The sequence below is a fragment of the Schistocerca nitens genome, chromosome 2 (assembly GCF_023898315.1).
Source record: "Schistocerca nitens isolate TAMUIC-IGC-003100 chromosome 2, iqSchNite1.1, whole genome shotgun sequence".
NCBI lineage: Eukaryota > Metazoa > Arthropoda > Insecta > Orthoptera > Acrididae > Schistocerca > Schistocerca nitens.
The window spans coordinates 827,388,407-827,410,812 of record NC_064615.1 but is presented as its reverse complement, the minus strand read 5'-3'; the positions used below and the strand labels follow the sequence as shown (position 1 = coordinate 827,410,812).

Genomic DNA, 22,406 nt, shown 5'->3' with positions numbered 1-22,406 from the left:
AAGCGCCTAGAACCGCTCGGCCACTACGGCCGGCTCAAAGTCTGTTAATTACTGTTGTGATGTTATAACCATTCCGGAAACCTTTTCACATGAATTACCTGTATACGAATGACAGTTTTGCCAATGCACTGCCCTTTTGTACCTTGTGTACGCGATGCTGCTGTCATCTCTAGATGTGCATATAGCTATCCCATGACTTTCGTCACTACAGTGTATAGTAATACTTGCAAAACTGCTCAAAGAGTTTCTGCTTAACAATTCACAGTGGAAAGGTGACTGCCTCAGTCCCACTCCCCACCACTCACGTCAAGTATGGCGCTCTGTAAGTGGTAGTCCACAGAATGAAGGGGATAGCGTAGATTATTCAGAAATAAAACCTGGATAAATACGATGTGAGACAAAAAATGTGTAGACTAGTCCATAATAGCTATATAGCCTTACTCAGTGCTAAATTTTGTCCCCTTATTCCCTCTGTCTCCTGCCACAGCCCTCCCTCCTCATTCACTCTCTCTCTCTCTCTCTCTCTCTCTCTCTCTCTCTCTCTCTCTCTCTCTGCCTCTTTCCCCTTCTTTCCTCTCTCTCTCTCCCTTGTCTCTTCCCCCTTCTTTCCTCTCTCTCTCTCTCTCTCTCTCTCTCTCTCTCTCTCCCCTTGTCTCTTCCCCCTTCTTTCCTCTCTCGCTCACTCACCTCTCTCTCTCTCTCTCTCTCTCTCTCTCTCTCTCTCTCTCCTTGTCTCTTCCCTCTTCTTTCCTCTCTCTCTCACCCCTCTCTCTCTCTCTCACACTCTCTCTCCTTGTCTCTCCCCCTTCTTTCCTCTCTCTCTCACTCACCTCTCTCTCTCTCTCTCTCTCTCTCTCTCTCTCTTTATCTCTCTCTCTTTCCCCTTGTTTTCTCTCTCTCTCTCTTTTCCCCTTGTTTCTTCTCTCTCTCTCTCTCTCTATTCTTCTTCTTCTTCTTCTCTCTTTCCCCTTCATTCCTCTCTCTCACTCTCTCTCTCTCTCTCTCTCTCTCTCTCTCTCTCTCTGTCCCCTTGTTCCCTCTCTCACTATCACTCTCTCTACTTACCTTTCACCTCTGTCTCCACATCTCCACTTCACAGTCTTAATAGTGTCCGGTGGCTTTGTTGCTCCGGCTGTGACCAGATGTCGTTCCTTGCCGTGTTGCAGACGTGCTGTCGAGCGTGCACGCGCTGTCGGTGCTGAACATCCTGCACAACGCGCTGACGCTGTACAAGCGCGTGGTGGGCAGCAAGCAGCAGTGCTCTCCCAGCCAGAGGTGAGCAGGTGAGGCTCGCGCCCGCGCAGCGCCACCACGCCACCACCAGCCATCAGCCGCCACGCCACCTGGGCCCGGCTCCCAGCGCCGAAACAGATATAAGCCAGGCTTCCTACACGGTTGTTGGTCGCTTTTTTATTTCAGAGACACGACGTTTCGAAGCGTTCTATACCACCGTCATCAGGTTTGACGATGCTCTCAACACTAAATTCGCAACACAGTTTGGACATTCATGGCCAGTTATATCAGGGATATCTGCTCTTTTATCGTCACGGTAATATGAAAAGATGGCCATTTTATGTAACGGAGGTGTTATCAGACCTTAGAAAGGTGGCTTGATAATTGAGCTATGAGTAGTCAAGACGGAGATAATCATGGTAGTTTGGGGCACGGGACAGTCTGTCTTGCAGGTCGTATGGTTACTGCACTTTGCATACGACACTGTGACAAGTGCGCAATGGGGGTATGATGATCCACTGCACAGCCACACCATATAGAAAGACCTCTTCGGTTTGTGGTAATAACTACCTACCCTCACATCTACGTTTGCTCGATGTGTGGCACAGGGCAAGGATATCTGCAGGTGCAGTGACACTAGATATTTGTTGCACATAACCTGCTAATCAAACCTTTGTACCACCTTCATAACTTTGAGCATCTTTGGACTTAGGTTCAAGGAGAGCTAATAATGAAAGAATAAGCCGTATGGAGCTAAACACCAACTTCACTGTGAAATGACAACCAAACAATAATCACAATATTTAATTTGAAATATCAAATCATTATACATCCGCAGCTTGTGGTCTAGCGGTAGCATTCTCTCTTCCCGCGTACGGGGTCCCGGGTTCGATTCCCGGGCGATCAGGGATTTTCCCTGCCTCGAGATGACTGGGTGTTGTTGTGATGTCTTCATCATCATCATCATCATTCATCCCCACTACGGTCGGAGGAAGGCAATGGCAAACCACCTCCGCTACGACCTTGCCTAGTCGGCGGTGCGGGTTTCCCGCATCGTTCCCTACGCTAATCGGAGTAAGGGACCTCATTATCATGACACACCTAAGATATCAAAATTACGGAACGGATTCCTCCAGGTGGCGAAAACGTTGCTGCTGAAGGCAGCTTCAGTTCTTAATGACGGCTCTCCTGATGTCGTCTAGTATGTGAGACGATTCCAGTAACGGTACACTGCTGGTTTCAGCTGGCCCCAAGTATGCCCACTCGAATTCATTTTGACGGGTACCGCAAGGAACTACAGGATGCGGTAAATATAAGTGGCACCAATAACTAGTTGCAGGTACAAAGGAACACAGCATGAGAAAGGAAATACAGTACTAACCTGACTATAATAGATGTTGAAAGTGATCACCATTCATCTCTTGGCACTTTTGGGCCTTAGTCAGCAAGATGCTGAAGGTGGGTCTAAGCTGGACTCCAGGTATTGCTGCAATCATCCGAAATGTTCCACTGCAGTTCTTAAAGACTATGAGGGTTGTTGCGATACGCCTTAGACTTCAGGACTCTCTGCACAAAGTCGTCGCACAATCACAGATCAAGCAACCTGGATGGTCTGCTAGGGCCGTGACCAGACTGCTAACAACTCTGTCAAGCATGAAGATTGTAAAAATGTGCTCCAAGGTTCGGCGGGGTGTGTGGGTAGTGACTCCATCCTGTTCGAAGTAGCTGTAGGTATTTTCCTCCTCCGCTAATGCTGCGACAAATCGTATCCACTCGTCTGGACCACTTTTGTTTGCGCCACACAGTACGTTCGGTTTGTTCCTGACTCCAGCAATAAAGTGTTCCTTGTGCTCACACACGTCTTAAAAAACAAACCAGTCACCTAACTGTTGACTGCAAATCTGGAAAATATGTTAGAGGATTCTCTCTCAATGTAGCACAACTCTTAAATTACACTTGGTAATGATAAGAATAGTCCACCATTCATGCTTGATATCATCTCAAAATCTCTTCACTCCTCTGCGCTAGCAACTGATGTCTGCCAAATCTTAGAGCTCCCGAAGAATAAAATTACTGTGAAATCCAGAGGATTAGCTGCTTACAGGCGTTGATAAATATCAATGGGGACAGTTGAAAATGTGTGCCCCGATCAGAACTCGAACCCGGGATCTGCTGCTTACATAGCAGACGCCCTATCCGACTGAGCCATCGAGGACAAAGAGGATAGTGCGGCCGGCCGGAGTGGCCGAGCGGTACTAGACACTTCAGTCTGGAACCGCGCGACCGCTACGGCCGCAGGTTCGAATCCTGCCTCGGGCATGGATGTGTGTGATGTCCTTAGGTTAGTTAGGTTTAAGTGGTTCTAAGTTCTAGGGGACTGATGACCTCAGATGTTAAGTCCCATAGTGCTCAGAGCCATTTGAACCATTTGAAGGATAGTGCGGCTCCTGGTCTTAAAAACCAACCACCTAACTGTTTGCTGTAAGTCGGACATGTCAGAAAGAACAAAAAAAATTGTTCAAATCGCTCTAAGCACCATGGGACTAAACATCTGGGGTCGTCAGTACCCTAGACTGAGAACTACTTAAACCTAACTAAGGACATCAGACACATCTATGCCCGTGGCAGGATTCGAACCTGCGGCCGTAGCAGCAACGCGGTTCCGGACTGAAGCGCCTAGAACCGCTCGGTCACAGTGGCCTGCCCGAAAGAACAGATACCATCTTGATATAGATAAGTCTTACCGGCCAATGATCTTCTTCAGTGCGGATGCACTCACATTGCTCAAACTCTTAAATGAATCGGTAAACTGACTGCCGCGAGTAATGACTATAGTGGGCAGGGGCACTACAAATGTAGTGTGGGCCGTAAGTTGGAAATGGGTCTCACGGGGGAGCGTGCCAGAGATAATTCCCTGCAGTCACACAGTCCTTTGTGTCCTCGATGGGTCGGTTAGAACTTCTGTCATGTAAGCAGGAGATCCTGTGTTCGAGTCCCGGTCGAGGCACAGTTTTTTCAACAGTGCCCATTGATATTTATCAACGCCTGTAAGCAGCTAATGGTCTGGATTTCATAGTAACTTCAAATCCTGTACTTTTCGGGAGAGAGAAACTTACGCCATTCATCTCTGTAATATTGCACCAAAAATGTCCACAGGGTGGGAAACATTCTGATTAAATAAGGTCTACAAATATCATTCCGCACAAACTACAGAGTACAGAAAAATCTAAACCTTAACCATAATTCCACGGACAAATCCACCAAAGTTGGAATCTACCAGTTATCTTATAGGTCATACCAGTGTGTGTAGATAGGCCAAACATGCAGAAATTTCAAAGCTAGATATTCTGAGCATCTCACATAGACACGAGATTCGCCTACCATCCAAATGTTATTGAAATCGATCTCAACATTCTCAGAGAAAGCAATGGTCTCTATCAAAAACAATAGAGGAGAACTACCATATACAGAATTAGTAACACAAGGATAGAAAGTTTTGAAGAACTACACATTGCTGTACAACAAACATCTGTTTGCAACACTTAATGAATTATGTATAGAAACTATCCTCCCTGCCCTTTTCTAACGCACTCTCTCTCACTCTCATTCCACAAACAAACACACACACACAATATTTCCTGCTACAGGCACACCTACACATCCATAAAATAACTAGCGTCACTCTGGACAGAACAAAAGCGATGAGCAAGTGAGCTATTACAACAACGTAGCGTGTCTAGATGAGTATGATGTAATTATTTACTCAAATCTCGTTTTTGTCTAAAAAGAAATGTGAAACCAGGTGAGTGTGAAGTATAAACCCAAGTGTAAAACAATTTATTATAATTACAACAGAAAACGGAAGCACACCAACCATGTACAACTGGATGGAAAACGTAAGTACAGGAAATACACAGCCACTACCCTCGAAAAACAACTCTTTAAGCAAATTCCTCCGACTACTTCGCATATTTTATGCTGCAGAACGATGAAATGGCATAAAAATAAGCCAAGTTGTATAAATCCAATTTCATACGTAATGTACTTTCAGGTGAGTGATAGAAACAAAATAAATAAAGTACACGTCTTATAATTTTGAGCCTAAAATAGAAAACCAACCAAGAAGTTTTGTGTAATTTATTATAGAAGTAAGTAGAGATCCTCGGAAGATAACACACAATTGTAGAAAATTCAAATTAAACGTCAATAGAAGCTTCTAACCCCAGCAAGACGAACATTGCAGATGTTTCTTTGCCCATGTCATTCATGAGCCATGCTGCTAGGGAGTTTGTGTTGTTGCTCGCTAGGGACGCCTATAGGGTAAATTAATCGGTTGCGTACTGCCGGGATCGACACAGCCACAAAAAAAGGCAGCGAGCAGTTACATTTCAGTCTGCTCTGGATACCTGCGAGCCAGTATTTGTAGCCATCGGTCACTGGTGTTGTTGGCTGTGGAAGGCCATCGGTAGGCAGTTCTTCAATATTTCGTGTCTCAGGGAAACGGTTAAAACTTAGATTGGCCTCACCGTGGTGTACACCAATTCGGCTGACAACATCCAGAGCTGACAAACTTTCGTACAGTAAAGTGACAATGCGCCCACTGTCTGAATTTAAATGGCACTTCGAGGCATGCTGACAGATGATAGACTGAACAGACTATACAATACACACTCTCTCGTTCACGATTGGGTACAAAGTGCTCTCTACCGAAATGCACTGAGAAAGTAGATTGGCTTTTCTCTCCATTTCATTCGCTGCTGTATGCTGTGATTCCCTGCTGTCAAAAAAGTATTGAAAAGAAGTTTCCGATAAATAATATTAAAAATTCAAGTGAAATGGACGGTAAAATAAATTTGTTGTACGGTTTATATATATAAATTCCCATTTAGGGAGCACTTTTATCCTATTCGTGTAAAGGCCATCATTAAAAAGTAAAATGAGAAAAGAACAGGTAACAAAGGAATAAAACTAGATATGGAACATTATATAAAACATTAATATATGGTAACTACCAGACTATAATAGTCACTATAGAAGAAGAATCGCAAATGCTTTTAATTTAAACCAAAAGTAGTAAAAATTTTGATTTCAAAATGTTTACAGAGAAGACACAAATAGTAGCAATCCGAGGAAAACAGTAAATGTGAAATACTAGTAGAAACTAGTTAATCGAGCAAGTAAGTAATTTTCAACTTACTGCCTACGACATTTCTATTGATGATAATACGCATGTAAAGAATGAAGCAAAAATTTCAAGGTGTGTATGGAACAATAAAAATAACGTTAAACAACAGACAACAAAAAAAGAACTGAAATTCTACAAAACACTAGCTACTCCACTGCTACTTTACTCGTCTGAAGTTCCCATTGCATGGGAGACACAGATCGAATAGCAACGTCAGAAATCCAGTTATTCAGATCAGGTAAAGCGTGTAAACTGAGATATACAGGGTGTTGCAAAAAGGTACGGCCAAACTTTCAGGAAACATTCCTCACACACAAATAAAGAAAAGATATTATGTGGACATGTGTCCGGAAACGCTTAGTTTCCATGTTAGAGCTCATTTTAGTTTCGTCCACCTACGCTCAATGGAGCAAGTTATCATGATTTCATACGGGATACTCTACCTGTGCTGCTAGAACATGTGCCTTTACAAGTACGACACAACATGTGGTTCATGCACGATGGAGCTCCTGCACATTTCAATCGAAGTGTTCGCACGCTTCTCAACAACAGATTCGGTGACCGATGGATTGGTAGAGGCGGACCAATTCCATGGCCTCCACGCTCTCCTGACCTCAACCCTCTTGACTTTCATTTATGGGGGCATTTGAAAGCTCTTGTCTACGCAACCCCGGTATCAAATGCAGAGACTCTTCGTGCTCGTATAGTGGACGGCTGTGATACAATACGCCATTCTCCAGGGCTGCAACAGCGCACCAGGGATTCCATGCGACGGAGGGTGGATGCATGTATCCTCGCTAACGGAGGACATTTTGAACATTTCCTGTAACAAAGTGTTTGAAGTCACGCCGGTACGTTCTGTTGCTGTGTGTTTCCATTCCATGATTAATGTGATTTGAATAGAAGTAATAAAATGAGCTCTAACATGTAAAGTAAGCGTTTCCGGACACATGTCCACATAACATATTTTCTTTCTTTGTGTGTGAGGAATGTTTCTTGAAAGTTTGGCCGTACCTTTTTGTAACTCCCTGTATGTTAAGAAGTTTGCAGTAACAGAAAACATCGACACATGTAAGCAGAAATGGAAGGAACGTGTAAACAGAATGCAACAAGGCAGATATCTTATACACTCCTGGAAATGGAAAAAAGAACACATTGACACCGGTGTGTCAGACCCACCATACTTGCTCCGGACACTACGAGAGGGCTGTACAAGCAATGATCACACGCACGGCACAGCGGACACACCAGGAACCGCGGTGTTGGCCGTCGAATGGCGCTAGCTGCGCAGCATTTGTGCACCGCCGCCGTCAGTATCAGCCAGTTTGCCATGGCATACGGAGCTCCATCGCAGTCTTTAACACTGGTAGCATGCCGCGACAGCGTGGACGTGAACCGTATGTGCAGCTGACGGACTTTGAGCGAGGGCGTATAGTGGGCATGCGGGAGGCCGGGTGGACGTACCGCCGAATTGCTCAACACGTGGGGCGTGAGGTCTCCACAGTACATCGATGTTGTCGCCAGTGGTCGGCGGAAGGTGCACGTGCCCGTCGACCTGGGACCGGACCGCAGCGACGCACGGATGCACGCCAAGACCGTAGGATCCTACGCAGTGCCGTAGGGAACCGCACCGCCACTTCCCAGCAAATTAGGGACACTGTTGCTCCTGGAGTATCGGCGAGGACCATTCGCAACCGTCTCCATGAAGCTGGGCTACGGTCCCGCACACCGTTAGGCCGTCTTCCGCTCACGCCCCAACATCGTGCAGCCCGCCTCCAGTGGTGTCGCGACAGGCGTGAATGGAGGGACGAATGGAGACGTGTCGTCTTCAGCGATGAGAGTCGCCTCTGCCTTGGTGCCAATGATGGTCGTATGCGTGTTTGGCGCCGTGCAGGTGAGCGCCACAATCAGGACTGCATACGACCGAGGCACACAGGGCCAACACCCGGCATCATGGTGTGGGGAGCGATCTCCTACACAGGCCGTACACCACTGGTGATCGTCGAGGGGACACTGAATAGTGCACGGTACATCCAAACCGTCATCGAACCCATCGTTCTACCATTCCTAGACCGGCCAGGGAACTTGCTGTTCCAACAGGACAATGCACGTCCGCATGTATCCCGTGCCACCCAACGTGCTCTAGAAGGTGTAAGTCAACTACCCTGGCCAGCAAGATCTCCGGATCTGTCCCCCATTGAGCATGTTTGGGACTGGATGAAGCGTCGTCTCACGCGGTCTGCACGTCCAGCACGAACGCTGGTCCAACTGAGGCGCCAGGTGGAAATGGCATGGCAAGCCGTTCCACAGGACTACATCCAGCATCTCTACGATCGTCTCCATGGAAGAATAGCAGCCTGCATTGCTGCGAAAGGTGGATATACACTGTACTAGTGCCGACATTGTGCATACTCTGTTGCCTGTGTCTATGTGCCTGTGGTTCTGTCAGTGTGATCATGTGATGTATCTGACCCCAGGAATGTGTCAATAAAGTTTCCCCTTCCTGGGACAATGAATTCACGGTGTTCTTATTTCAATTTCCAGGAGTGTAGAAGTATTGCACTAGATACCCAAACGGCTAAGGGATGTGGGTCGGCGCAGGAATCGATGTAGTTAAGACGCTAAAGCCAGAGCAGGTTCCTCGCACTCAATCCATGAATATAGATGATGATAATGATGATGTTGAATTTATCTTCGAGTCGGCAGTAAATTCTGTTATATTTCTAAAAGTATGATGCTATGAACATTGCAGTGTAGCGCAGAGAATTAGGGTATCTCTTCAGTTAGTCATTATTTTCAAGCACTGCGTTGTTGCTGTGCGTTTCGTCAGCACGGTGTGAAATATACCTCCCTTCATTGTATTCAGTGTTGCTTTTCATAAAGTTCAGACAATATTAATGTAACAGGAAGTGGCAGGATTGAATTTCAGAACATAGAATTGGACTGAACTTGCCAACTGGAAACATCATTTTAAATGTAAGACTTACCAGAAGACGACAAACTTATGTCAAATACGATGTTTTATCGCCAGTTAAATACCAGGGGTATTTCAGTAACTTCATACCAGTGACTTTGCCTGCCCGCATTTCACATTATTATCTTTTTGTCAAATTTTTTTCTCAGTACTTGAAAGTATTTTTGCACATTTTGTGAAAAGTAGAGGCCTTGTGCACAACAAAAGATTTTGCGGTGTCTGTTTGCACTTGAGTGTAACGTTTCCTCGTCGTCGTCAGTAATTTATCATCCGCTGCTTGGTGAAGAACGTCCCTAGACTTTACCACGCAGTTTAGCCTACAGATACGGCTATTCCACATTACTGCTGCATGTTTTCTAATGTCATTAATGCACGTAACATCTCTCATATTTTGGAATCCAATAGATAACCTCCTTCATCCAAGTAACATCCGTTCGAATCTTCCTGACATTAAAATTTTCTACCCGAACGGGACTCGAAACTGGGACCTGTTCCTTTGACCGGCAGATAATTTACTGAGATATCCCGGCACAAATGTTGACCCGCCTTCACAGCTTTACTTCCACCAGTACCTCATCTTCTACTTCTAAATGTCATTCTCGAAACTAGCCTTGGCTACCTTTACTGCTTGTCCCCATTTCACTTTCATTACACTCATCATTTTCTCCTCGTATCCAGGCTGTTGCCTGATAGATTGTTTGGGTGTTTTGTGCCACCTAGTGCATCCAGACATTTACCTTTCCAATACTACGCGACAGGATCTCCAGCCATCACAGTTACCTGAATGATGTCCTTCTGCCATACTGTCAACTATTGGACATGATAAAATATCCCTTTATTTTCGTTTTTCTTTTTTTTTCTTCGCAGTATCGGCTGATAAACAATTTTCAGTTGTTGGTATAGTATACCTCATCAAAATGAACTTACTTGGGTTACAGTACAAGCACTCATCAAATCACACAACACTGGCTGCGTGTGATAGAGAAGTTTTACTCTGTGGGTAGCAAACTATCAGCGATGGCCGACGCTGAGAGGACATAAGATACAGACTGTTAACAACAAGAAAATCATTTCTGTAAAATACAAACTTTTAAGCATCTAATGTAAATTTAAGTTAACGGGAATCTTTTCCGAAAGTATTTGTCTCGTTTGTAGCCTTGTACAAATGTGAAACATGTACGTTAAGCAGTTCAGATAAGAATAGCAACTTTTGAAATATTGTGATACACGAAGTATGTTGAAGATTAGACGGGTATCTTTTTTTAGATCCGATAACTACAAACTGACCTCTTGATTATGTCTCATAAATGTTCAGTGGTATTCATGTAGGGCGATTTGTGTGTTCCATAGTTGTTTGGGAATATGAAGTCCCATGCATGTTGACTGGGATTCATGTCGGGTGATGTGGTAGCCGAAATCAGTCTCTCGAATTATCCAGAACGTACTTCAAAACAGTCGTGAACAGTTGTGTCCCGGTGACACGTTTTGGAACATGAAGTCCATGAATGGGTGCAAATAGTCTCCAGCTAGTCGTACATAACCAAGTAAACACAGCCCACACAAGATTGCACAGTATCTTGTTCACAACTTAGGTCCATGGCTTCGTGGGGTCTGAACCACGGTCGAACTATACCATCAGCTTTTAAAAACTAAAATTAGGACTCATCTGACAAGGCCATGGTTCTCCAGTGGTGTAGGGTCCAACCGAAACGGACCGAGCCCAGGAGAGGCGCTGCAGCAGATGTCATGCTGTTAGCAGAGGCACTCGCGTCGGTCGACACGTTGATCGTCAGTCCCATATCGGTTTCTGCGGTTATTTAACCAAGTATTGATTGTCTGTTAGCGTTATCAGTGATGAGAGGTAATGCCTGAAATTTGGTATACTCGGCATACTCTCAACACTGTGGATCTCGGAATACTAAATTTCCTAAAGATTTCCGGAATGCAATTTTCCTTGCGTGTAGCTCCAATTACCATTCTGCGTTCAGAGTCGATTTGTTTCGAATTGAGTTCGAAAATGTGCTGTGTCAAAATGTTTCTGCAAATGTGCTTTTTAATATCAAGTGTGTATTTCATACAATGAAGGCTTTCACGACCGGATGGTACTGTTGTTGATAATTCTTCCGTGTTATATGTCCGTGGTCCAAGGAATTCTTCTATTCCCAACGTTTCGTCCAATACTACGTTGGACATCTTCAGAGGTATGGATGGTCCTGCTGAGTCCTGCCGACTGACGAGTCGGACGTCGGAGAGTGGCCTAAATACCGAGGAAAGTGCGCGTGGTCTAGCTTGCACATAGTAGCAGAGAGAAAACTAGTCAAAGATAAAAATGTAACTATCGATAATAGTCCGTCATAGATAAAAATCACTTATCGATTCTGTAACGCCACTGTCCATATCTCGCTTAATTTCAAGGCATCTTCTTTTCTATTAAAATTATCTTCATGTTTATAAATTCCAATAGCCAGTCGTGGATAATAGTTCGTGGTAGCACTTAAAACTGTAGTTTCGGAAAACTTTACTACATGGTCACCTGACTGAAGTGCATTTTCCGCAACGGCCGATTTGTCTATTTTCCAGTCGGCAAAGACTTTTATGCTCCTTTATCCTCGTATTCACACTTCTTTTCGTAGTACCAATATAGACCTTGCCACAAGTACACGGAATTTTATACATACCGTTAGATGATAATGGTGGCCTTCTATCTTTAACAGAACGAAGTACTTGTCCTATTTTTCCGGTAGGTTTGAATACCGGTTTCACTTTATGTTTCAGCAAAATTTTGCTGATTCGATCTGTAACCTTACTAATGAAAGGTAAAGACACCGTGTTCTTCCATTGCTGTGTACCATCCTTGTCCTTTGGTCTACTGTAATTAGGTCTTAAAAGTCTATTAATTTCTTTGTTTGAGTACCCATTCTTTTCGAAGGCCTGTTTCAGATGATTCAGTTCCGTATCCAGATGTTCCGGCGTACAAATCCGTTTTGCTCTGTCCACTAAACTTTCGATTACACCTCTTTTTTGTTGTGGTTGTTCTTTATTATTACGAAAGCAATACAGTCTCGGAAGGAACACTGCAAACAATGGATAAAATTAAGTTAAAATGGGAATGTATTGTAACATGGCCGTAGCTCTCAAAAGGATACCAACTCCTAATAAATGAGTTTGTTTTCTGTTATGGGATATTATTATGTGAAACTGTTGCATCCTACATAAATATCTAAAAAACGAACAAATAGAGGAAATCTGCTTAGTAATCTGGAGAACCGGGTTCAAATCCCAGCCTTGGCACAAATTTCAAATCGTTACTTCAACTATTATCCTTATTGAAGATGTTATTTGCATTCGTCAACACTGTACTCGACTGTGTAGCTAGCTGTCCCTTGGCGCGCTGCTGGTGTAGTGTAGAACAGACGCGAGGGTCGTGACTGTATGTGTTATAGAGTGTAGTGGTATTGGCTGTAAGCTGCCACTGCATAGTGTCGCCGAGATGTCGGAAGGCTGAGGCCCTGGGTGTTGCCGCTGTGCAGGTGGCGGCACTGCAGCTACCACTGCCTGCAGATCCTGGCGGCGCGCGCGCTTCTCTTCATGGTGGTGGGGCCCTCGGTGCAGGCCCAGCTGGCGCAGGAGCCGCAGCTGCGCATCCTCGCCGCAGCGCTGGACTCCACGCACGATCCGGTGAGTGCTGCTGTCCGTTCAGCTGGCTCTTCCACTCATTCGCGCCTCACAACCCTCCCTTTTAGCCATAATATAATGTAGAACGTCACAGGATGGTTAGCAGATAGCAGCCAAGGAAATTATCATATTATCATTTTTCTTCACTCTGTGTATCTGTTCAAGGGTAATTGATCATTTCAGTTCATGTAATTTGCTGTAAAATGTTCAGTTTGGATCTGAATGGATTAAATAAATGGTTGCGAAAGCTAGGTATCTTCTTTGATTTAATTAAGGCGTTTGATTGTGTTGATCACCGAATGTTACTGCAGAAGTTGGACCATTATGGAATAAGGGGAGTAGCTTACAACTGGTTCACCTCTTACTTTAATTCTTAACAGCAGAGGGGCATTCTCTGCCCCAGTGGGGCTCAGTTTAATGAGGGGTGCCCCAGGGGTCTGAGCTCGCTACATTTTCTTCTTTCCAGTACTACAGGTGATTGTAAAATATTCCTGTTTGCTGATGACACCAGCGTGGTAGTGAAGGATGTTGTGTGCAGTGTTGTCACTGTATAAAATAATGCAGTTCAAGACATAAGCTCATGGAGAAAAAACTGATGCTAAATCACAGTAAGCCTCAATTTTTTATTGTTTCTAACACACATTTCAACAAAAACTGTCATTCTGTTTATACAGAATGGGCATATGATTAATTAGACTGAACAGTACAGATTCCTAGGCGTTCATATAGATAGTAAGCTGTCGTCTAAAGCCCATGTTCTGGAACTTGTCCAAAAACTAAATGCTGTTTTATTTACCATTAGAACAATATCTGAAATAAATGACAGTTCATTACGAAAAGTAGTCTAAGTTGCTTATTTTCATTCGCTTCTGAAGTATGGTAGTATTTTTTGGTGTAGCTCTTCTGACGCAAAATGGGAATTTTTGTCGTAGAAAGAGGCGGTTCGAGCAATATGTGGTGTAACTTCGCAAACCTCTTGTCGAGCCCACTTCAGTAGACTGGGAATTTTGCAATGAGCTCTCAATACATATTTTCTTTAATGTCGCTTGTTCTTAAAAATATCAGCTTATTGCCAAAAGTTAGCAGCTTTCACTCAGTTAATACTAGTCAGAAATACAGCCTGCGTTTGAAACGCACCTCTTTGATTTCAGTGCAGAAAGGCGTGCAGTATTCTGCTTCGTCCATTTTCAATAAACTGCCACAATAATTCAAAAATCTTAGTAGTAACCCATGCCCTTTCAAGTCCAAACAGAAGAGTTTCCTCATGGCTAATTCCTTCAAATATGTCGAAGATTTCTGGAAAAATTAAGAAATTGAGCTAATTCCTGTGTTACGTTGTTGATTGTGTTTATTTAAACTTATAGCTTTTCGTCTGAGTAGGGCACGTTTCATTTTATCTATTACTACTCTTCCATTACAGTTTCATGTACTCACTCGTTCCATGGCCATGAAGACTTGCTCCTCAATTTGGTCCTACGAAAAATGACTTATAAAATAAAAATGAAAAATAAATAAAAAGGGAAGTGGCATGTGTATGTGGGACCATTTAATAGGTGGGACATGGATGTTGGAAGGAGAGCAGGTTTCTAGCTACCCAGGACGACGCGTGCTTGGAGCCTTCATATGATCAAGGATGCGTGGTGTATGCTGTGGTTGTTCAAATTTATTAATTAAAATTACCCTGGAAAGGGTGTGGTGTGTTTCGAGATGGTGGAAAAGTGGGATGCGTTGGTATAGGAGCCACAATAGTCTGTTTCTTCAAGAAAAGGAAAAACATGGTGTGTTTGGATTGTCTCTTGCGAACTGTAAGACAAGAGAAGGTGGTCCGGGTGTTTGAGGAGGTGTGAGAATATTATAAAGTGGTACATAATGTGGAGGGAATAAGTTGGTAGAATAGGGAAAGCAAGATCGCATGCACGCCGTTCGAGATAAATGGAGTGTTAGGACAGTTAAGCAACTGAGCAAGCTACATTGTAACCTACTATCTTACGCAGAAAAATAGAGAATGCTATCTGAGTAATTATAAATACCATGGTGTAGACAGTATATTTGTAGAGATGATCAAGGAAATGAGTCAGTTAGATGATGTGCTGCATCCATTGTATAAAAAATACGGCGAACACTGTTCGATGTCTCTTTTCATCTCACTAAACAGGGAAGGGTCACTAAGAAACTGCTCGAACTTCAGAACAATTGGTCTCATATCTCAAGCAGGCAAAATTTTGCTCCACGTCCTGAACAACTCGTTTCAAACCATACAGAACAAGTAGGTTTTGTTCAAGGAAGAGGAACTCGTGAACAGATCCTCAACATTCCGCAGATAATGCGAAAGTTCTGTTTTCCTGTTTTCACCTGTTTTCTTGACTCTACGATAGCCAATGACTATTTTCTCTGGGAAACGGTGTGACAGGTACTTGCAGAGTTCGGTGTGCCACCACACTTGATAGCACTCATCGGAAGTCTATAATAATAATCATCTTGCAACTGTGAAGACAAGTACTGACACGTCTTACTTCAGTGTATCAAAGGTGGCAGACAGGGTTGTGCCCCATCCCCCAGGTTCACAATATCTATACCGATCACGTTATTAGAAAAGCTAGTGACGGCTGGACTAAAGATACCTCAATTGGTGCAATAGCTATTAACAACCTTCTATTTGCTGATGACAACGTGGTTTTAACCAACTGTGGAAATGAACTTGCTGAGTTACTAACAAAACTAAAGGATGTTACTCTATCACATGAGTTAGACGTCAGTCCCAGCAAGTTCAACTCATGATAACTTATAGAGGAGCACAGGTCCAATTTACACGTCGGATCGTGCTAGGACGAGAGGCTATGAAGTAGTTGACCAAGATCCAGTAGAACAGAGAGATAACGGATAGCAGAAAGATCCGGCTTATTAAACACTTTTGTTTTTCGTCTTTTTTATGATTGTGAAAAGTGGACCCTTAAGGCCAGATATAAACAGCGTATTTTATGTCCATCTCTTGTGCTTGTGCATGATACTGCACATAAAATAGAAAAAAATTAAGTGTCCGTTATTAAGCAATTCATTATCTCAAGGATCAAAAAATGGTTCAAATGGCTCTGAGCACTATGGGACTTAACATCTATGGTCATCAGTCCCCTAGAACTTAGAACTACTTAAACCTAACTAACCTAAGGACATCACACAACACCCAGTCATCATCTCAAGGATCATTTCTTATCATGTCAACCAAAACATTTTCCACTACTTTGACAGTGTTGTAAGAAAAGATGGAAAAATCCGGAGAAAGGAACCACGGAAGGAAACATCGAGGTCACGAGGGCGAGGGAACAGCAATGAGTAGATTGAATAAATCAAATCAAGATCTGCAGTTTACCTCTTCAGTAGGATCTGCGAGAAGCTGGCAAGCGTCCAGAATGGAGACGTCTGCTTCATGCTGTTACGACACTCAGCAATAAGCATAACGAATTGTGATTATGATGACATGGGAGAAGCGTTGACCCAAGCAACATTTGCATACATGGAGATGTAATGGCTGCGGCCCATATATAATTCTGCAGTCATTCGCGATCGTTGTCATTGTTGATAAGAGTTTCTGCGAGGTTGCATCATACCCGTTCTTCAATTTTTGGCGTTTGACCGTTCTGATGTGATCTTTCTCGGGAGTGCTCTGGTGGGTCCAACGTGACTGTAGGTGCAGATCCGGTTAGTTTTTGAGTGAGCAGCTGTGCGATGTGTTTTAGTGGTTCGCTTTTGTGGAACTGACTAATGTCGGTTGTTAGATAGCGATTGCAGGCAATTGTGAAGGCTATTGTACAATCAGCTCAACAGCTAATGCTTGCAAGTTGATGACAAACATAATATACCGAAGAGTCGAAAGGAAAAATTAGGATCTGTTACATGATTATCAATTTGACTTTCAGTGTCTTGTAAAGGCAACAGAGAAGCAGTTGCGACGTTGCGATTGGCGATGGAAGCAACACATACGAAAAATCAAGAAAAGTTGGTAGGATTTGTCGGCCTGGAAAGAGAGCTCGACACTGTGAAACAGTGCAAGATGTTCGAAACGGTGAGAAAAACAGTTATAGGCTATAGGGAAAGACAGCGAATTGTACAAACCCGAGAGGGGACGTTAAGAATGAAAGGCCAAGAAAAATGTTCTCCTAATGAAAAAAGGTGTGAGACAGGGTCACAGTGTTTCGCTCCTGCTGTTCAACCTATACATCGAAGAAGTGATGATGGACATAAAAGGAAGGTTTGGGACTGGGATTAAAATCCAATCTGAAAGGCTATCAATGGTGAGACTCCCTAATGACATTGCTATCCTCAGTGCCAAGAAGTACATGGTCTGTTGAATACAATAAACAAAATGTGACTTGAGGGTAAGGCGAATAATGACGAAGTTAATGAGTGGCAGAAATGAGAGTAGCAATAATCTCGATTAGTAGTCATCTCGACGTCGATAATGGGGACCACGAAGAAGACGAAGTTAAGGAATTCTGCTGTCAAGAAGATAGAATAACACAGGACGAACGAAGCAAGGAGGACATCAAAGCAGACTAGCACTGGCAAAAAGATGTCTAGGGCCAAAAGATGTCTAATAGTATCAAACATCGGCCTTAATTTTGAGAAGAAATTTGTAGGAATGTACATCTGGAGAGCAACATCGCATGACACTGAATAATGAACCGGTTCAAAAATGTTTCAAATAGCTCTGAGCACTGTGGGACTTACCATCTGAGGTCATCAGTCCCCTATACGTAGAACTACTTAAACCTAACTAACCTAACGACATTACACACATCCATACCCGAGGCAGGATTCGAACCTGCGACCGTAGCGGTCGCGCGGTTCCAGACTGTAGCGCCTAGAACCGCTCGGCCATCATGGCCGGCAATAATGAACCGGAATCGGAAATGGAGAAGAAGAGAACAAGGTGATTGTGGTGTGGTGCTATGGAAAGATTGAATGGTCTTATAAGGAACGGAATGAGAAGGTACTCTGCAGAATAGGCGAGGAAAAGAACATATTCAGAACACTGAAAAGAAGAAGGCACCGAATGGTAGGATATGTGCTATGACTTCAAGGAACAATTACTATCGTAGAAGAGCCTGCCCTGCCAGCCACGCGGTCTATTGCGCTGCTTTCCGAGCGGAAAGGCGTGCCGGTCCCCGGCACGAATCCGCCCGACGGATTAATGTCGAGGTCCGGTGTGCTGCCCAGACTGTGCATGGTTTTTAAGGTGGTTTTCATCTGCCCTGGAGGATGCGGACTGGTTTCCCTTATTCCGCCTCAGTTACACTATGTCGGCGATTGCTGTGCAAACACTATCTCCACGTACGCGTGCACCATAATTGCTCCGTCAAGCAAAAATTTGGGGCTACATTCATCGTGAGTGGACTGCTGTAGTCTTTTGTGAGGTTGTGAACCACTGAGGGCTACGGCGGGGACGAAGCCTTTCCGTCGTTTCTACGTCCCCGGATCAATACATACGTACATACATACATACTTGGTGGAAGAGGGACCTTAGAGGGTAAACACTGTAGGGGATCAGAGAGGACATTTGTCATGACATCAGGGAAGAATTTCCAAGGTAGCTGAGACAGATTAGAGGGATAAACACTGTAGGGGAAATCAGAATTTGGAATATATCCAACAAATAACTGTGGACGTCGGGGTTGATGGAGAGGTATGATGGTTTACAACAGAAGATAAAATTAATGAGGTGGAATTGTTGAGAGTTGGGATTACTGGAGGGAGAGATGGTCAGCATAGGAGTAGATGCTGACACCCTGTTCTTCTGCTGGGTTTCTGTACACTGTGATAGCGCTGTGCTGATCGTCACACTGAATGGCTAGAGTATGTCGGGCTCTGCCGTAGCAACTGCTGGTGCTGGTGCTGCAAATCGTGGCGACGCTGGCGCTGGAGCCGGCGCACCACCGCGCGCTGCTGGACCAGGGGCTGCCCGACGTGCTGAGCCAGCTGCTGCTGCCGTCGGACGAGTGGTACTACACCAACCACAGCACGCGCTACGCCAAGTACGTCAAGCACCACGCGGCGCGCGCGCTCGTCTACCTGGGCCTGCAGCACCGCGTCAACCTGCGATTCAGCGTCTACGACATCCTGCAAGGTAACGCTTTCCAACGGCTAGATTACAGTACTTATAACTGGTTTCCATGAGAGGATGAGCTCCATGTTTGTGCAGACGTATCTACAGTAGAAGGAGGCAGGAGTATATGTGTGGAAGCATACAGCCATCTACACACTCCCACAGTGGGTCTCCCCGGATACTCGACTGGGTTTAAGGGGAGCCGGAGGTGGTCAAATCCAAAAAATTACGATCTTTTTTTTTTTTTTTGCAGCCGAAAATTAATTGGAACATTACTCTTTAATGTAAACTTTGAATTATTGTTCTACTCGCCCTAGAAGTGGAGTTATTAGCATTTTCCCCCACGCCTGCAGAGGAAATGGGCGGCCGCTGAATGCATCTAACACCCTCTCGTGACTTCCTGGCGAACTGCTTGGGATTTTCTCGGCCTGTTATGCATACAGCGCCTTATGTTACGCATACAGCGAGTGTGCAAGGGTTGGCTGCATTGTTTTCTGTGTCAAATGAAGCGCTAAGAGCGCGGAACATCGTCTCTTTGCTGTTTACCGTTTCGAATTAGTTCAGTGTTGCGCCTGTTGTTGGTAGTATTATACTTCTTGTGTAAAGCGTAGTTCTGGTTACGATGCCACCTTTTAGTAACCGTGTATATAAGAAGAGGAAGAACGTAGGGAAAAGAAAATTAACACTAATACCAAGTTGCGATACTACAATTACTGAAACAGTGCGTTCTTCTGCTAAGCAACACATGGCCGGCCATAGCCCTGTGACATCTTCTAGCAAGAAGCTGACTGGTGGAAGCAACGAGTTAAAATTTCATAGAATGGCTATAGGTCCGCCATGTTTGAAGCAAATTGAAGTTCTGTCCGCCATGTTTTCTTTAGTCAAGGCATTCGTCTGCTGTGTCCCGCCCCCTTGTAACTGCGTCTGACTTACTTGAAATAGCTCATACTAGCTTTATTTTTTCTAAAACAAGCAATAGACAGCAGTGATTTCAGTGTACACCGACAGCAAAAAGGGATGTTTTTGTCGAAATATGGCTAAACTTTTCGATGTAGATAACACTACAAGACAACTCAAATAAGTCTGTCCATCCACTATAACGTTACTTGTTGCCCATAAATTAATGCAATTAGAGCAGGTACCACCAGACTATTACGGTGAAACTTCTAAACATGCAGTGGTTAACTATGAGAAACAGTAACGGGCGCAGAAATGCGATATTTTTGTATTTTATTTCAAAGTAAACAGTCAAAGCCTCAAAAACCAGTACACTGTGAACGAGAATATTATTTGAAATATGTGTTATAAGTAGTTAACACAAGCATAGTATAACTATATATGACGGTAGTATCTGTTCCCGAAAGAACAGTTACCGTCGATGACCATGCAGCTTTGCTCGAAATGAAATGATAATTAAATAGACACCCTAGCTGCAAGCAGGCGTTGATACACTTCACTGGTAACATATTGAAAATGTGTGCCCCGACCGGGACTCGAACCCGGGATCTCCTGCTTACATGGCAGACGCTCTATCCATCTGAGCCACCGCGTACACAGAGGATAGTGCCTCTGCAGGGACTTGTCCCTTGCACGCTCCCCGTGAGATCCACATTCCCGGTCGGGGCACACATTTTCAACATGTCCCCAATGAAGTGTATCAACGCCTGCTTGCAGCTACGGTGTCTATTTAATTATCATTTCATTTCGAGCAAAGCTGCATGGTCATCGACGGTAACTGTTCTTTCGGGAACAGATACTACCGTCATATATAGTTAAAAATATGGGTTCCCGGCCTTTGACCTTCTTGTGCGAACGCACACGCTATGCCCGAACCCGTACGGGACTTGGTAGATTAATCTGCCACGAGTAATGAGTATGATGGGCAAACATCTATTAGGCGCACTACGAATGTAGTGTTGTGGACATGTTGGGAATGTGGATCTCACGGGGAGCGTGCAAGGGATAAGTCCCTGCAGACGCACTATCCTCTGTGCCCGCGGTGGCTCGGATGGATAGAGCGTCTGCCATGTAAGCAGGAGATCCCGGGTTCGAGTCCCGGTCGGTGCACACATTTTCAACATGTCCCCAATGAAGTATATCAACGCCTGCTTGCAGCTAGGGTGTCTAATTATCATTTCATTACAAGCATAGTAATTCAATAATAATAATAATCTACAAGAAAAGTAAAATAATTTATTTACATTTAATTTTTACAATGTTTTAACTGACATTCGTATTTTTTCAGTCTTTTCACTGACCTTTAAATAAAATAAGCTTCGTGTATAGTTGTCTCACAACTTTACCTCTCTGCTCAGATGATTTTGATTTGCATAAGTGATTTATTCGACATACAAAATAATGTTTGAGCAGCAGTTTTATCAGTTTAACATAATGGGTTTCTTCACCAAATTCAGTTTCTGTAGAAAGATGTTCATTGTTTATAAATAAGGAGCCTCTCACCAATTGCAACGCTTCTGTCTGGAACCTCAACAAAACGTTTTTCTGACATTTCAGGATTATGTCCTCATTATCTCTGAAAACCTTCTCAGCAACATTACAAAGTTTAACAACATCATTAGCTGGATTGATTAAACTGGTTTTCACATCTTTCGCTGCAATCAATCCAGTTCTTTTAGCCTCAATACAAGCAAAAATAACTTCTAAGCAGTCAGTACAGTTAATTTTGTTTGTCACCTGTCTCACTATACTTCCAGCTATGTACTCAATGACATATTCAGAGTACATACTCAGTGAGGCATAATCTGGCACATAATCATGGTCTACAGCTGCAGGGCTTACCTTAGCAAAAGGAAGTGATGGAACGGTAGCAGGAGGTAGCATACTAGTATTTGATTCTTGGGAATTGCCATTATGAGAACCTTCTATCTGTGCAAGTAAGCATTTCCTGTATGCTGATCTAAACTGCACAGCATTTGGGTTATTTCTGTTTCCTCCTCTACTACGAATGCTGGAGAAAAATAATTCCAAGTTATCTTGACTTGTTCTATGGGTCAAAATATAATTGAGCTCTGCATTTTCTTTCCAAACATACAATTCTGCAATTTGCCTTATGCTCATTAAATTCAGTCCATACAACGGCATTTTTCTGTTAGACAAAATAACAGGACGTCCATCAGAAAGCTTTAAAGACTTGAAATACTTAATGTATTCATTGATCCTTTTACAGACTGTGTCTCTGTTCCCTCTGAAAATTGGTGCCTTAGTGCCCTTGCCCATTG

At 43.8% G+C, this 22,406-nt stretch overlaps 1 protein-coding gene across 1 annotated transcript in view; it reads left to right on the top strand.

Annotated features, from left to right (window-relative positions):
* The window catches only part of LOC126235364 (uncharacterized), a gene marked incomplete at its 3' end in the record, with an annotated part of 1,261,863 nt that overhangs the window by 636,635 nt on the left and 602,822 nt on the right, over nt 1-22,406 (top strand). Inside the window, exons 22-24 of the mRNA XM_049944087.1 lie at nt 1,167-1,275; nt 12,923-13,070; nt 18,939-19,188. Coding sequence (XP_049800044.1) covers nt 1,167-1,275; nt 12,923-13,070; nt 18,939-19,188 — 507 coding nt within the window. The remainder of the gene's footprint in view (nt 1-1,166; nt 1,276-12,922; nt 13,071-18,938; nt 19,189-22,406) is intronic.